The 14,067-nt window shown below is 41.1% G+C and overlaps 2 protein-coding genes across 6 annotated transcripts; one reads left to right on the top strand and one right to left on the bottom strand.

Annotated features, from left to right (window-relative positions):
• Nucleotides 1–1,490, bottom strand: LOC6606872 (UDP-glucuronosyltransferase 2B20). Its single transcript, XM_002031630.2, has 2 exons — nt 1,231–1,490; nt 1–1,165 (listed from the first exon to the last, which is right to left on the bottom strand). The coding sequence occupies exons 1-2, from the start codon at nt 1,484–1,486 to the stop codon at nt 72–74; spliced, it is 1,350 nt and encodes a 449-aa protein (XP_002031666.2). The 5' UTR covers nt 1,487–1,490; the 3' UTR covers nt 1–71.
• A 136-nt stretch (nt 1,491–1,626) lies between these two features.
• LOC6606870 (UDP-glucuronosyltransferase 2C1) lies at nt 1,627–7,251 on the top strand. Of its 5 annotated transcripts, XR_004362096.1 has the most exons (4): nt 1,649–1,924; nt 2,226–3,535; nt 4,179–4,389; nt 4,796–4,972. XR_004362096.1 is itself a non-coding variant. In XM_032722043.1 (3 exons), exons 1-3 carry the CDS (start codon nt 1,663–1,665, stop codon nt 7,054–7,056), a joined length of 1,575 nt encoding a protein of 524 aa, XP_032577934.1. In that variant the 5' UTR covers nt 1,649–1,662; the 3' UTR covers nt 7,057–7,251. The 5 variants fall into 5 exon arrangements, 3 of the variants coding, with proteins under 3 accessions (XP_032577934.1, XP_002031664.2, XP_032577933.1); XR_004362097.1 differs by having other exon boundaries at nt 1,627–1,924; nt 2,226–4,389; XM_032722043.1 differs by lacking the exons at nt 4,179–4,389; nt 4,796–4,972 and adding an exon at nt 7,054–7,251.
• The last annotated feature ends 6,816 nt before the right edge of the window (nt 7,252–14,067 follow it).

Here is a 14,067-nt window from a genome sequence, read left to right as displayed (position 1 = left end):
CATTTATAATTTGTTATTTTTACAACTAAGTTTGTATTAATAAATCGAATATATCTAAAATTAACTTCCAATTAAATGTTCGCAGAGAAATTGCTAAGATATTCCTTCCTATTATGTTGAATGTCATCAGGTAGAAATGGCTTTGCAGATGTCGACAAATGATTTAGCCATCTTCTGCTTTTTGAGAGGGCCAGAAAAACTAAAGCCACCACCAAGGATAGCCGCGATACGACCATTATGAAATTGTCCAGGGAATAGTATTCGAACAAATTCAACTGCGACTGAGATCCTTTCATGTGATTTGCACCCTTGTAGCGTATTATGTACTCCGTCCAATAAATGTCCGTATCCAAGGGATGCATGGGCTGATCCCTAAATCTTTGGGAAATAGCCAAGGCACTCTCTCGATATTCCGGCTCATTTATCATGCTGTGCACAGCATCCTTCAACTCCCTTACTGTCAAGCTATTGATGTTTAACTGCAAAGCTGCTCCCTCCTCCTTCATGATTTCCAAATTCCTGAATTGATCGAAGAACGATGGAAGGCCCAATACTGGCTTCGCGTAGTAGGCAGCTTCTATAAGGCTTATCATTCCGCAATGGCTTATAAAGAGCTTTACGTTTGGATGAGCCAAAATTGCTTGCTGTGGCAAAAGTTTGGAGTGGTAGATGTCACTGCCCAGACTCATCGTAGGTTCACCATCGAACTTCCAAATCACACGCTGTGGAACCGATTTGAAAGTCTCCATCAGAATTTCCTGCGTTTTCCTTGGCAAATCTTTACTGTCCTGTTCCAGACCTAGAGAAAACAAGATCACTCCATGTTCTGCCTCATCAATGAACACTTTCAGATCGCTCGGCAGCTGTGGATCCTCTTTGGGAATGTGTAGACCAGCCACTTCAACCATTCCCGGCACATTGGGCCTGGCCCGAAACAGGCTAAAGTGTTGATTAAGCAGCATCAATGCGAAGTCTTGCCGGATCTCCTGGAAGCTCTTCTCCAGATGACCAAAGAAGTGATCGTGGATAAGGGGCTGTTTTGGTAAAAATACTAAGTTCATCAGCAGCCACTCTTCGGTTGTGTAGAACCAATTGTAAATGCGATCCCAAACGTTTTTCACAGACTTTTCACCGAATGGCATTATGGGCTCTGTCAAAGTGGCGCCTGGCTTAACACACTAGCTTATCTAATATAATGATTCAATAGGCAATTAAGATTTTGTTCCTTACCTGCAAAAACATTATTATTATACCATATTCGTATGAAGGTGACATCTTCAATTTTGTGCATGCAGTGCTTGTATGCATGTATCACCGTCAGCTGGTTACCCCGATCTTTCAGAGCCTTTATATAGGGTGTCACCAGCATGCATTGCGAGTGGGATTCAAAGGGGGCGATGACGAGGATGCGGTAACTACGTATCCCACAGATCGAGTTCGAAATCATCCAGAACATCGGGAGAAGCCATCGCCCCGGAGGAAACATATCGATTGAGCGACAGCTTTTAAACTGACTGACTGAAGAGATTTTCCGCCGAGCTCTTGTGCATTTTCGCTCATTGTATTTGTTCGTTGATTAGATATCACCGAAGAGAATTTATTTTGACCAAAAGCGAAGTAGTATCATTTCGTCTATCGGCATGTGCGGTCGAATTACGTGAAATGTTGAGCGGCCCCGGTATTGCTGGTCTCCTGCTCACGGTTCTGCTTTTTGGCCTTTTGTGTCCGAAACTGGCCAATTCGGAAAATATCTTGGCCGTATTCTCGTACACCTTTGGCTCGTCCTACTTGCTGATTACTCCGTTCTTAAGGAATCTTGTCCAGCGGGGTCACCAGATAACATTGATATCGGCCGTTACGATTATGCCCCACATAGAGGGTGTCCATCACATACGAGTGCCCAAATTGGATATGCTGATGAAAAGTAATGACCCTCAACGCAGCTTTGTAGCTCTATACCTATAAATAGAAAACAGAAATAAAGTGCCCTACTGAATTATTGAAAATAATCGACGCTTATCAAAACGGCAACAGAGAATTGTTATCGCAATGGCTTGAATTATCAACCCAATCATTTCACACTTCTTGCTTGCAATTAAAAATTTGTTTAGCCCAGTTATATTTTCAAATACCGTGTAATTAATTTAAATCCACTCCAGAAGCTTAGTTTTAAAAATTAGAAAAACTGTGAAATATGTTATCAATCCAATCTATTTTAATTTCAGTTCTCCTGGAATTGGAATTTGACACTGAAATACCCAAATGGACGGAGGCTCAATTCCTGTCCGAGTACTTTTACAATTGTTCAAAGTTCGTCCTTGAAGATCCTGGGGTGCAGGAGCTGCTCCACAACGCCAGTGCCAAGTATTCGCTGATTATTTTGGAGGCGTCACACAACGATGCCCTGTACGGATTTTCGCAGCACTTTAATGCACCGCTGGTCGGGATCGCCGCCTACGGATCGTCCTGGAACATTGACTTTCAGGTGGGGAACTCGGCGCCAAGTGTCTACGAACCGATATCGGCCTTGGGCTACACAGCTGGCTTTAGTCTGATGGAGAAGTGGCACAACCTAATCTTTATTACCGAGGAGCGTTTGGTGGAGCGATTCATCTACCTGCCGCGCCAAATAGATCTATACAAGCAACACTTCCCTGGTGCTACCACCAGTATTCATGACCTCCGTCGGAGATTCTCACTGATTCTGATCAATCAGCATTTCACCATGGGACGAGTTCGCAGCAATGTGCCCAATATTGTGGAAGTGGCGGGTATGCATCTGGACGAAAAACCATATCCTTTGGATGCGGAACTAAAAAAGATTTTGAATGAAGCCAAACATGGAGTTATCTATTTTTCTATGGGCCTGCAACTTCTGGAGACTTGGTTGCCCCCCGGAATGCGAGCTACTATGTCGGAGGCCTTTGCGCAGTTGAAACAACAAGTGATTTGGAAGAGTGACCATCCAGAGATGGTCAACCAATCAAGGAATGTCTTTGCTAGAACATGGTTTCCCCAACGGGCGATCCTCAATCATCCTAATGTTAAGCTATTTATCACCCATGCTGGTCTTTTGGGCCTTATTGAATCCGTTCACTATGCTGTCCCCCTACTTTGTATACCTCTGTTCTACGATCAGTTTCAAAACACCAAGCGAATGGAGAAGTTGGGCGTGGCCAGGCGTCTGGATTATAAAAACCTTCTCCGGGACGAAATTGTCCTGGCCATTGAGGATCTTGTATACAATGCTAGTTATAAACGAAATGCGAGGGATTTGTCTCAACGTTTTCACGACCAACCAATGTCTGCCATGGATACCGCGATTTGGTGGACTGAATATATCATGCGGCACAAAGGAGCCGGACACATGAGAATCGCAGAGCAGGAAATGTCATTGATGCAATACTATAACGTGGATGTTGTTTCTGTTCTCTTCGGACGAATCGGACTTAGTGCTATTATTGTTATCTTCCTCGGCTGGAAACTAGTCTCATTGGCAACAAGACACCTTGAGTACCGATTCAATGTGCACTTGGTAAGATAAAAGTTAATTATTATTGGCAACAGCAAATCCACGACATTGCCAATCGGTCACCTTTTGTTATAAAAAGTGTGTTAGGCAACGGTGTTTTGTGTCATTTTAGCATTGTACTCAGGTAATTTATAAACCCAAATAGGTTTAAAAAAAAATCATTGTAAAAGCGCTCTGATCGAATGACTTTACTTAATGATTCACCTATCAACATTACAGTTTATAACTTTGCAAAAGGTTAATCTACAATATTTGATGGTATGTATATGCTGATATGAAAGAGTTTTAGTCGCGAGTAACGTAAAATAGGTGTATTAATTGTAAATGCTTATTTCGCATTGATAGCGAGTTATCTAATCAGTCAGTTAAATGACCGTAGCGGCGCCAAACAAATTTTTCACCTTGAATTTACATTTAAAAGATTAAAATATAGGTTCAAATTGTTAAATAATTTTCGTGATTATTTATTAGGATTAAATAATTTATAGAATACCAGGAAAAACAAGAGTTTCCTCCTGTGGCAACTGCTATATATATTGTAATTAGAAAACTTTTCCTCCTTCAGTCGTTATCTATCCAAAGCTTTTTTTATTTTTTTCTTGCCCATAAACATAACCGCGCTCATTACGCATTTTACATCAATCAGCACGTGCCCAGCATGTTTTCAACTCTTTTTCACAAATAAAAAAAAAATAAATAAAAAGGGAATGAAAAAGGAAGTACTGGAAGAAAAAGGGATATTAAAATGCAGAGGACAGGCTGGTGAGAAAAGTGCGCACAATTGCTTCCCCAATTGCTGGGGAAATAACCCCAGAAACATGAACCCAACGAAGTCGAATAGTCCACAGAAGTTGAAGGTGAGCCCGAAAGTGTATAACTTTCCCATCATAACCATTGGTGCGTAAGGTCTGTTGTCGTCCTTTGATAACCAAGGTAACGAAACGCACCGCGCATAAAAACAGACCGAGCTACGGTGATCCATCAGTAAAGTGGATAAATTAATGCAAGCACTTTGTTACTGCGTTCTGCATTTGTTTGTTTTGTTAACAGAATAGATAGGTTGATGGCTGTTTGCACATATCAATATTTTGATAAGCAAGCTTTTGAAAGTTGCGGGTAAAAAATTGATTCGATTTGCACCGCTTACTCAAAGAAGTAGCGAAGTTTAATTATCGATAATTTTTGCGTACTATTCTCATTATAAAGTAATTAATTGAATCATTTTTAAAAGTGTAATTAGTGACTGGCCACCTTTTTTTCCAGCTCATCAAATTTATTGGGATGCCGATGCTAGTAATTGAAAACAAAAATCTATAAAAAGCGGATTGCACCCACAAGAATGTCTATTTATTTATACCGAAATGAAACCTAAAAGGAAATATAAAATGTGTGCCAAACGTTGGCATGTTAATAAGTTGGGCGAAAAGGACCAAAACGAAATTGCACTCAACGTGTTGTCAATTTGATGTTTATTGCAGATTTTTATTTGATTTTATGTTTGCAACATTTGAATTTATGTGCCGGCCATAAACTGCCGGCGACTCTAATCCGAAAATTCTTGTAAAATTGCCAAAAAGCCTCGGGAGTCACTAGGGCGATGAGGAGTTGACCCAAGTCAGCCCATTTTTATTGGCCATTTGGCAAAGGCGTCGTGGCAAACTTTTTCCCTTATTCTTGGCGTTGGTGTGTTTGCCCGCTGCTCTTGGCCAATACTCAAGTGGGCGGCTTTCATTGGCGCTTAACTAACTGAAATTAAGTAAACTTTTCTTTTGACTTTCATAAGCCTTTTAATAAGCCATAATCCCCGCTGGCATTAGGCGCACAAAGGACAAACACAGACAAGCCCACACACACACACACACACACACAGAGACACAGGCATAATAAAATCTAATTAACATCCCGAACTGAGCTCGAGGAAACCTCGCGCAATAAAAATCATCAATAGTGGGAAAGAAGTTTATTAAAAGTGATTTTCATCACTGCGTCCAAGACTCGGTGGCTTGATGCTGGTGCCCGGGAACTGGGAACTAGGAACTCATGTGGGGGCAGGAACTAACATTTTCCGGGACGATTGACTTTACAACACATGCCTGGACTTAGCAGGCCTCACTACTTTTCTAGAGCTGAGGGATTAGCGGACTCTTAGGAACATACCCTTTGCAAGAAGCATACTGCGAAGACTAAGTAAGATGTTAAAGTATATATTTGATATTTGCAGTGTTTGAAGTAAGAACAAATTTATATGCATAATCTATATCTATATTATGTATTACTTGCAAATCAAGTTTGCAATTCAAATTATTGCTCTCAATACGTAACATTTTAATAGCCATATTTTTAGAGCTCTTTCATTATCCAGCTTAGCTGATTTGTCACCACGAAATCCAATTAGAGAGCATGTCCGATGCGGCACATCGATAAAGCCGGTAGTTTTCATTTTCCTATGAGTCTTATACTCGTATTATTATTATTATTTTTTTTTTTTTTTTTTGTTGGTTAGAAAAGTTATGCGGCAGGCTTTTAATTAGCGCCTGCCAACCAGTCAGCCAGCCGTCGTGGCCAAAGTCCCAGAGCGCATTACGCATACGCAGCGTTGACGCCGTTGACGCCGAGGTTGCCGCTGAGGCTAGCACATTGGCTTTGGGATTGCCGCTGGCTGGTCGGGCACGATTTTAATTAATTAGACTTTTATGAGGCGTACATGCAGCCGGGCATTGTTGGGTTAAGGCTCGGTTATTGTTTTTTTTTTTGGGTTTTTTTCTTCATCCTACCGCTGAACTCCCTTGTGTTGCTGCTGTTCGCCGCTTGTTGGCCTGGCCTAATAAGCGTTTCAGAGCTTAACACCGCCAACGGAATGTGTATCAAAATTTAGCATTTATTTTTGGCGGACGGGTGTGCGAGAGGGTCGCGCACACATGTCCGTTGGCCATGTCGTGTGCGGTAATGAAAATTGCGGTGGCATTATGCTCAACATTTGGCATAATTGCAGTCCAGGATATGCGTTTATGCTCAGAGATTACTTTTTGTGGCTGCTGGCCATTGACCAAGCCCCACCACCACCACCACATACAGCACCACCACCGCCAACAGCAGCGAATGGCCAGGCGTAATAAAAGCCAGACGATGTCGCCTTTTGTATAAAGGAATAAAAATAAAACCCAGTTCTACCCCTCCCAAAAAAAGGGAAGACCCCCCACTTCTTTGTTGGTTTTGTGTGCCCAGCCCTTGTTATTGGTATCTCGCTTTGCTAGATTCTTCTTTCCCCTTTTTCGGTGGTTTTTCCAGGCAAATTAATTTCCACTTGCTTTATTATTTCCTTTTTTTTTGGTGGCGCGACATGTTATTTGTCGTTGTCAGACTTTAAAAAAAAGGGTTCCTTAAGAGTGGAATGAGCATTATAGGCATTATATTCTTAAAATTTTAAAGGGAACATATAAGTCTATTTCTATGATTTTTAGCACTATAAAATCATCCTTTAAAGTGTAATTACTAATTTCCATTACATTTTTCGCTTACAGTAAGTGGAAATACTATTCCTATGCAGAGAAAAAGAGTCTCAGAGAGGAATAAACAATTTTTATTGTGCAAGTCAAAGAAAATCAGCACAAAAAACCAATGAAAATAAGTAACACAGTTGCAAAACAATAATTAAAATGCGCACGCAACAATTTTCTGGCTAGGCAAATGTGTACATAAAAAAGTGAATAAAAAATAAAGAATAAACCAAATTATGTTTATTATTATGCACGATGAATGGGATGGAAGTGGAAGCAAACAAAGAGCCCCAACAAAAGTATGGGGTGTTGAAAAAGGAAAAAAAAGAGAAAAAAAAAAGAAAAAAAGAAAAGCAAAAGCTTGGAGGTGGCGCCAAGTAATCCGCTTGTTAAAAATAAACGAAAAGTGGAAGGGGGAGCAGAGGAAGCGCACACAAAACATAATCATCATAAACCGGAAATATCCCGACGGCAAAACATCCGGACATAAATTTTTTAAATAGTCTACAATATTTCGTTTTGCCGTTCGGCATTCGCCATTTGCCATCTCTGTTTCGGTTGCCTTTATTGTGTTGTGGCTCCACTTCCACTTGTTGTTTGGGCCACAACGCGGGTAAATACGTTTAAGTGTCGGTGCTCTTCTCCCCAAAGATGGTCCGAACCCGACGCCGAACTTGGCCAACTGCAATAAACACACAAATTAACCCGTAATACCCAAGGCCAAGCCAAGGACCAAAAAGGACAACGTGCCACAATTCCAATTCGGCTTGGCTGTGGTTATATTCCCGTTCCCGTTCCCGTTCCCGTTCCGTCCACACAGCAACAACGCACATAAATAAAATATTACAATTTTAATTTGTCTCTAATCCCGTTGGACATTGAATGGCTTGTGGCTGCCAGCCGAGTCGGTGGGTCTGCACTTTGGCCCCGGGATGGGAATTCATAAATTGCTTGAATACACCCAGACCACGTTTATCTATATGGGATTTGTAGCCACGAAACAATGAATACATAAATCAAATGGATCGCTCCTGCTGACAGAACTTATGCGTTCGTACTGTAAGGTAGCTCAGGCTACTTTTCTGCTTTTTTGCCCAGATTGTCGCGGATGAACTAGCCGCTTTCTTGCATTAAATCTGGTCAGCTTTGCGAACGGTAAAGTTCTATCAGCCGACTATCTTCTGATTGACTTTCAACTAAGTAAAGAGCTTAAAGGTAAAGCAGAAACGGCCAGCAATATTTATGTTCGATTTATGACCATATTTCAGCAATTTGTTTAATCCTATCCATGCCTCTTTAAAATATATTTCAATATGGCTAATGTCTTGTTAATCTCTATAAAGATACGACCTATTCAGGTTGACTTGTCCTTCCATCCTTACATCAACGTCATTCACAGCACTACCTATTTATGGCATTCCGGGCACACGCTGCGTATACGCAATCTACGCTCTCACTTAATTCAGTGGGGTAAAATCGCTGCCGCTTCGATTGTAGCCCACTAAAATCGCGATTTGAGCCCGGTTCTCGACAATAGCCAGCGGCGCGACACTAACGGTAACTGTTACGGCAACAGCAACAACTCAAAAACCTTTGGGCCACGTCCTGCCCTCCACTTTTGCTGTTGCCATTGCTATTGCCACCGCTATTGCGATTGCGATTTCTACTCTCTACCAACTGGTGCTGGGAAGTTGGCTATAAAACAGAGAATACAGTGCTGAAAAGGTAGCAATTATTAGGATATCTTGATATGTATCTAGTACTTCTATACAATATATATTGTTACACTACTCTTACAAAAACTGCAGCTCTCAATCTTCCATTTACCATATTTCAGTTATAGATTATCGCCACTTTCAAGAACTTTTTGTGCTTGTTTTGGCCAGAGTAGTTGCCAGCACTGATATTCAAGTCCGTTGGCAGGGTCTGCTATTGCTTTCACGTCTCTTTTATTATTTCACGCCATTTCAACAGCCGTGAGCAACAAGATTATTTATGCGTTTTTCTCGTCCAGTCCCAAGCACGCTTTAAAATGGTCCCGGGTCCATGTCCGTGTCCGGGTCCATGGCCCGTCTTCCTTGCTCCTCAGTCCGTACTCTGTATTCCATATTACGTATTCCCGATTCCGTAGCGGGGAGTTGGAAGTCGGGAATCGGGAGTTCGCGGTCCGTTCGAGGCCAAACGCACTTTGTAGACGCGCGTGTTTGGACACAAGTTAGTGAGTCTGTCCATTGCCTACTTCGCGGCGTTGTTACATTGTGAGGGGTGGATGGAGGTGGTTGGAGGAGGGTGGAGGATGCTGGGTGGCAACCGAGAGGTGTGAGCACTTGGAGTGCTATAAAATGCCGACGGAGGGACTGTTATTGTGATTTTTGGCAATGAATACGAAATGCCGAACGTCTCCGTTCTCGTTTTCGTCCATGTACATCTCATTCCTCGTACTTGTTCATCATCAGTTCGCTTCGCTGTGTTGTCTTTTGACAAATGGCTTCGATGATGTTTTTTATTGCCCAGACCTATCTGACTCAACTGTGTGTCTCCATGGCTGCTGACATTGTTATATAGCAGGCATATATATGTATATATGTATCTACATCCATATATGTGGCTACAAGCGTATGTATTTTCATGTGGTGAGGCATATTTCGTTCATTACCATCGACACAGACTTTGGCCTGCCCATAACTCCATCTAGTCAAATATTTATTTTCCTTTTTGCATTCTTCATCGGTCTTAAAGAACTTTCTGTCTCAGAGGGGTTTGTTTTATTCCATATCATCTAAAAATGTACCTTATAATTTCATGCTTAAATTAACTTACATCAATATCCCAAACTGCGTAGCCATTCAATATTTGTTTACTAAGCTTTAGACAAATAAAGTTTTATATATTTACTTTATAGTTTTACTCGCATTATATTTATATAGTATTTTCCACAGTATTCAGTCGTTCGATTTGCTTTAGTCCATCCAATTCGGTTTCCTCCAGCGCTTCTTTTATTTTTCCTGAGCGTTTTTATTGTTGTCATGTTGCTTTGGCCGTAATGGCAGCTCGTAAAAATGTTTCATTTATGCTAAATTCATTTTTGTGCCTCCGAAATCTGTTGCCGCGCCAAAGTAATAAAAGGATTCTTTCCATTTGCAACCATTCATTTGCTCGCCGTTCATTCATTCATTCGTTTCCTCGTCTAGTGGTTGGTTTTTCTTGTCTTCTCATTGCTTTGTTCTTCGGTGGCTTCCGCCTGGCCCGAAGGCTCATCCCCAACCCACTTCATTTTTTTTTTTTTTTGACCCACCCAATGGGGGGTGGACAGGAGTTTATTGGTCTAGAAATTATATTTGCTTTGTTCGGCAGTTAATGAGTCTGTTAACGTTGTGTGTTAGCGCTTTTGAGTGTTCATAAAATTGCCGAGTGCATACTGAGTGGAGTTTTGAGTCGAGGCATCTCTTCAGCTATTCATGGACACTCGGGCACTCACCCTTTGATGCCGCATAATTACTCGATAATGTGCATTCAAATCGTAAAATCGCATAATCCCCACGAATCGCCGAAAAAGGCTGTTAACGCCAAAGAGGAGCTATAAGCCATGGCCAACTGGCACGCTTTATGATGGCCATGAAATTTGGCCCAGTTAAGTGCGAAAACTTTTGTAAAATAGTTTTCAATGGATGTCGGTGTTTCGCGTTTGCATTCGCAGCTGATTGCTGAATTCACTTAGCCTTCAGAAACCGAAATTGCATTGCATGCACAGATTTGAAAATATAAAATTAAGAACCCCCGCGAATCTTCAATACGAAAACCGATTCGCAGATAAATCTGAAATCCAACAAGCTGTACCGCAATTCACACCCCAGGACTACGAAGCAAGGACTCGGGGATCGGGAATCTGGAATCTGGAGTCTGGATTCCTTGGCCATCGCCAGCGAAGCGTTGCGAAAGTGACAAGCATTAAAACCGAGTGAAATGGAGGAAGGAGAAAACTGCGAGGCACCCAACCGCCATGTCATTAAATGCGAGAATCCATTAAAAGCCGAAAATCAAACCAACTTTATTGAATATCAAATTAACATGTTCATAAAAATGCGCACATTAAATTAAAAGCGAGAATGGAGGAGCTGCTCGCCAGCCAAGGACGATCAAGGAAGACGTAGTCGTAGTCGGAGTCGGGAGTCCAATACCAATTCCAGTGGCTGTGGTGTGAAGAGGAAATAATAAAAATTAACCAGCAGGCGGAGAAAGAAGATATATAAGCATTCCCAAGACAGGCCAACTACGTTTATGGAATCAATTTGAAAATATGCAGAAAAACGATTTGTAATGCAGTTAAATACTACACAATGTACGCTCTACTATTTATAAAAAAAAACATTTTTTTTTTAAAAAAAAAGTAATTTTGCAACTCTTTTTAAATATGCGCTTAAGCCTTAATATACGTAAATTTATATATAATTTACTAGTTTATACTTTTTATAAATAAATAAATATTTATATATTAAATATAAAAATATGCAATATATATATGCAAAAATATATTAGCTTCAGTATTATATAGAATTTTGCAAACACAGATTTCTATAACTGAATTCAATCGAAATGCGTACGTATAAACCTCCTGGTTCGGGAACACTTGTTAGGCAGGACAAAGATGTCCTTTGGTGGCCTGTGAAAATAGCACGAACATTTTATTTATTTATTACGCTTAGGGGACAAGGACATTGGAGAGGATTTTGCCAGCTGCTCTTTCGATGCTCCAACTCCTCGTCTCCTCATCCGCTGCCCCTCTCACTAAATCTGCTTGCTCCGGCGCTTTGTGTGTGTAATTAAGTGAGGCATAAATAAAATGCCTTTTTAGTATTCATCACAATTTATGCTAAGCTCTCAAAGCATCAAGTTGCCTATGACAAGGCGCCAGAATCTTTTTCGCATTCCTTGCGAGCGAGCGAAAAGGCGGGGGGGAAGGGCGTGGTTGGAAGTGGGCGGAGAAAGTGGGCCGCTACTCTGTTGCATAACTAAGCGCGTCAGGATGGATGGGGAGGTGTGGTGGGGGGGTGGCATTGGGCGGATTATGGCATATAGCCACTAGTTTGGGGCTACGGCTACAGCTTCTCGCACATTCCACAATTCGAGTCGCCCGCTTCGTAGCTCATCAAATATGCAATTAAATCAGTTTCCGTTTAATTAAACCGGAAGTGCGTCGACTGCCATCTCGCTCGGTTATGTATTGGCATCCCGGTCTCACACTCTGCGGTTTGATTTTTAAGTGCTGCGCCAAGCTGGGATTTTTACATTTTTATGAGGTTTCCCCTGCACTCGCATTCCATTTAATTTTCCGCTTTCTTTCTCTCTCTCTCTGTCGAGCTCATTGGTTATTTTGCATTTTATTGACTTGAATGAAAGGCGGATCGGGAAATGAAACGGCAAGCCGCAAATGAATCAGTGCTAAGCATGCATGAAGGCTTAGCCCGGCAATTAGTTAGCCATTGGCATTGCCATTAAATCGCAGGTTGCAATCGCCGTTGCCCTGGCTGCGCTTTAAGCCCTCAAAACTGGCTAATTAAACCACGCGAATTGTGCGCCTTAAGTTATGAAACACTCGAGAACAACAATATAGCGAAGAAGAATGAAATTGCTGGCATTGCCTCCTTTTGCTGCTTTCCGTTTCGCTTCTTGAGCTTATTTCTTAATTATTAATTAAGAATGAAAACAAGGCAAAAAGTAAGTTGCATGCGCGTACTTTCGCTGGAATTGCCACAATTTCACTGAGACGCCCGTGAGCATGCAAAAGCATATGCACACTAACATTGATGGGCGGGCAACTTCACTCACATAAATGCCGAGATTTTTATTCGAAATAAATATTTTAGCAAAAAAAAAGGTAATTTCTTAAATATAAACTTAACTTAACTTGTTAACTTTCAACTGTTACTTTTTTATTTAATCAATCCAAATGATTATTGAATTTATCAGTCAGATCATTTAATCTTTATCTAACTATATGATACTTATATTTAGCTCTCATAAAAGAGCATCCATTGGTTTACACGCAGCTTGTGTAAGATTGTGCAATTTTCTCGCTTTGGCAGCCTCGTCAAGACATTTGGATACAACAACTGTGTCACTTCAGCCATTCACCTCACCGTTTCAGCCACTCAGTCGCCCCAACTACCGACCACGCCCACAGAAGCCCACCGCCCATAGCTTCGGTACTTGTATACCTTAGGTATTATCCAGCGTTTTCAACGGCAACCAACGACAACAATGGCGATGGTGATGGTGATGATGATGATGATGACGACGAAAACGAAGACGATGTTGCTATAAGTTAATTTGCGTCTCATATATGCATGCCTGCATTTGCATGTGTGTCAGCCCGGCTGGGTTTGCATTAAAACTTGAAAATTTAAATGCCCTAAGTGATGCAACTTCAACAGTCTTATAAGTGGCCATATAAGCATGTAAGACTCTCCTTGTGTTACTACTATATATCTTGTTCGCTGGCTTGGCAGCGATTGTAGTTGTCAGTGGCTCGGTTTCGTAATTAGCATGAAAATAACTTTGTGAAACACCTATGGGCAGAACTTTAAAGAATTTCTATCGTAGAGCCTGGCATACGTATGCGCATATATATGTGGCACTTGGTACGTGGGGCATAATTGAAACAAATGCATATTTAATGAATTGCGCATAACTGCTAAAATGTGTCAACTCAGTCAGTAATTGATTTTGTGCATTTATCACGCAAATTAATGTTAATTGTGAGCTAATATCGAAATTTATCACCCGCCCACACTGCGTATGATTGATATGCTTAAGTGCCACACTTCAAATTCTCAATCATTGTGCTGAAAATCAATTTGGTGTTAGTTTTTCTACGGTTTTCAGGTGCGGTTTTCACGAATCATGCGCTCAAATATTTCCAAGTCATTTTCCCTTGACCTCAACCGAACAGCCTTAATTAAAATTCTTCTCCCTTGGTCAGGGTAAAAAATATTTAAGGCTTTATTAAAATAATTTAACATTTAGCAGTTAGAATTTGCT

Source organism: Drosophila sechellia, chromosome 3R, assembly GCF_004382195.2.
Source record: "Drosophila sechellia strain sech25 chromosome 3R, ASM438219v1, whole genome shotgun sequence".
Lineage (NCBI taxonomy): Eukaryota > Metazoa > Arthropoda > Insecta > Diptera > Drosophilidae > Drosophila > Drosophila sechellia.
The sequence above is the reverse complement of the archived record's forward strand: the minus strand, read 5'-3'. Positions and strand labels throughout refer to the sequence as shown.

What these genes read in the sequence shown, in the direction of transcription:
- LOC6606872 (XM_002031630.2), bottom strand. Translation starts at nt 1,486, where the DNA reads ATGTTTCCTCCGGGGCGATGGCTTCTCCCGATGTTCTGGATGATTTCG. An exon ending in TAATAATAATGTTTTTGCAG is followed by an intron (nt 1,166 to 1,230) that starts GTAAGGAACAAA and finishes GTGTTAAGCCAG; the next exon opens with GCGCCACTTTGACAGAGCCC.
- LOC6606870 (XM_002031628.2), top strand. Translation starts at nt 1,663, where the DNA reads ATGTTGAGCGGCCCCGGTATTGCTGGTCTCCTGCTCACGGTTCTGCTT. An exon ending in ATTGGATATGCTGATGAAAA is followed by an intron (nt 1,925 to 2,225) that starts GTAATGACCCTC and finishes TTTTAATTTCAG; the next exon opens with TTCTCCTGGAATTGGAATTT. An exon ending in ACCGATTCAATGTGCACTTG is followed by an intron (nt 3,536 to 4,795) that starts GTAAGATAAAAG and finishes CTTTTTTTCCAG; the next exon opens with CTCATCAAATTTATTGGGAT.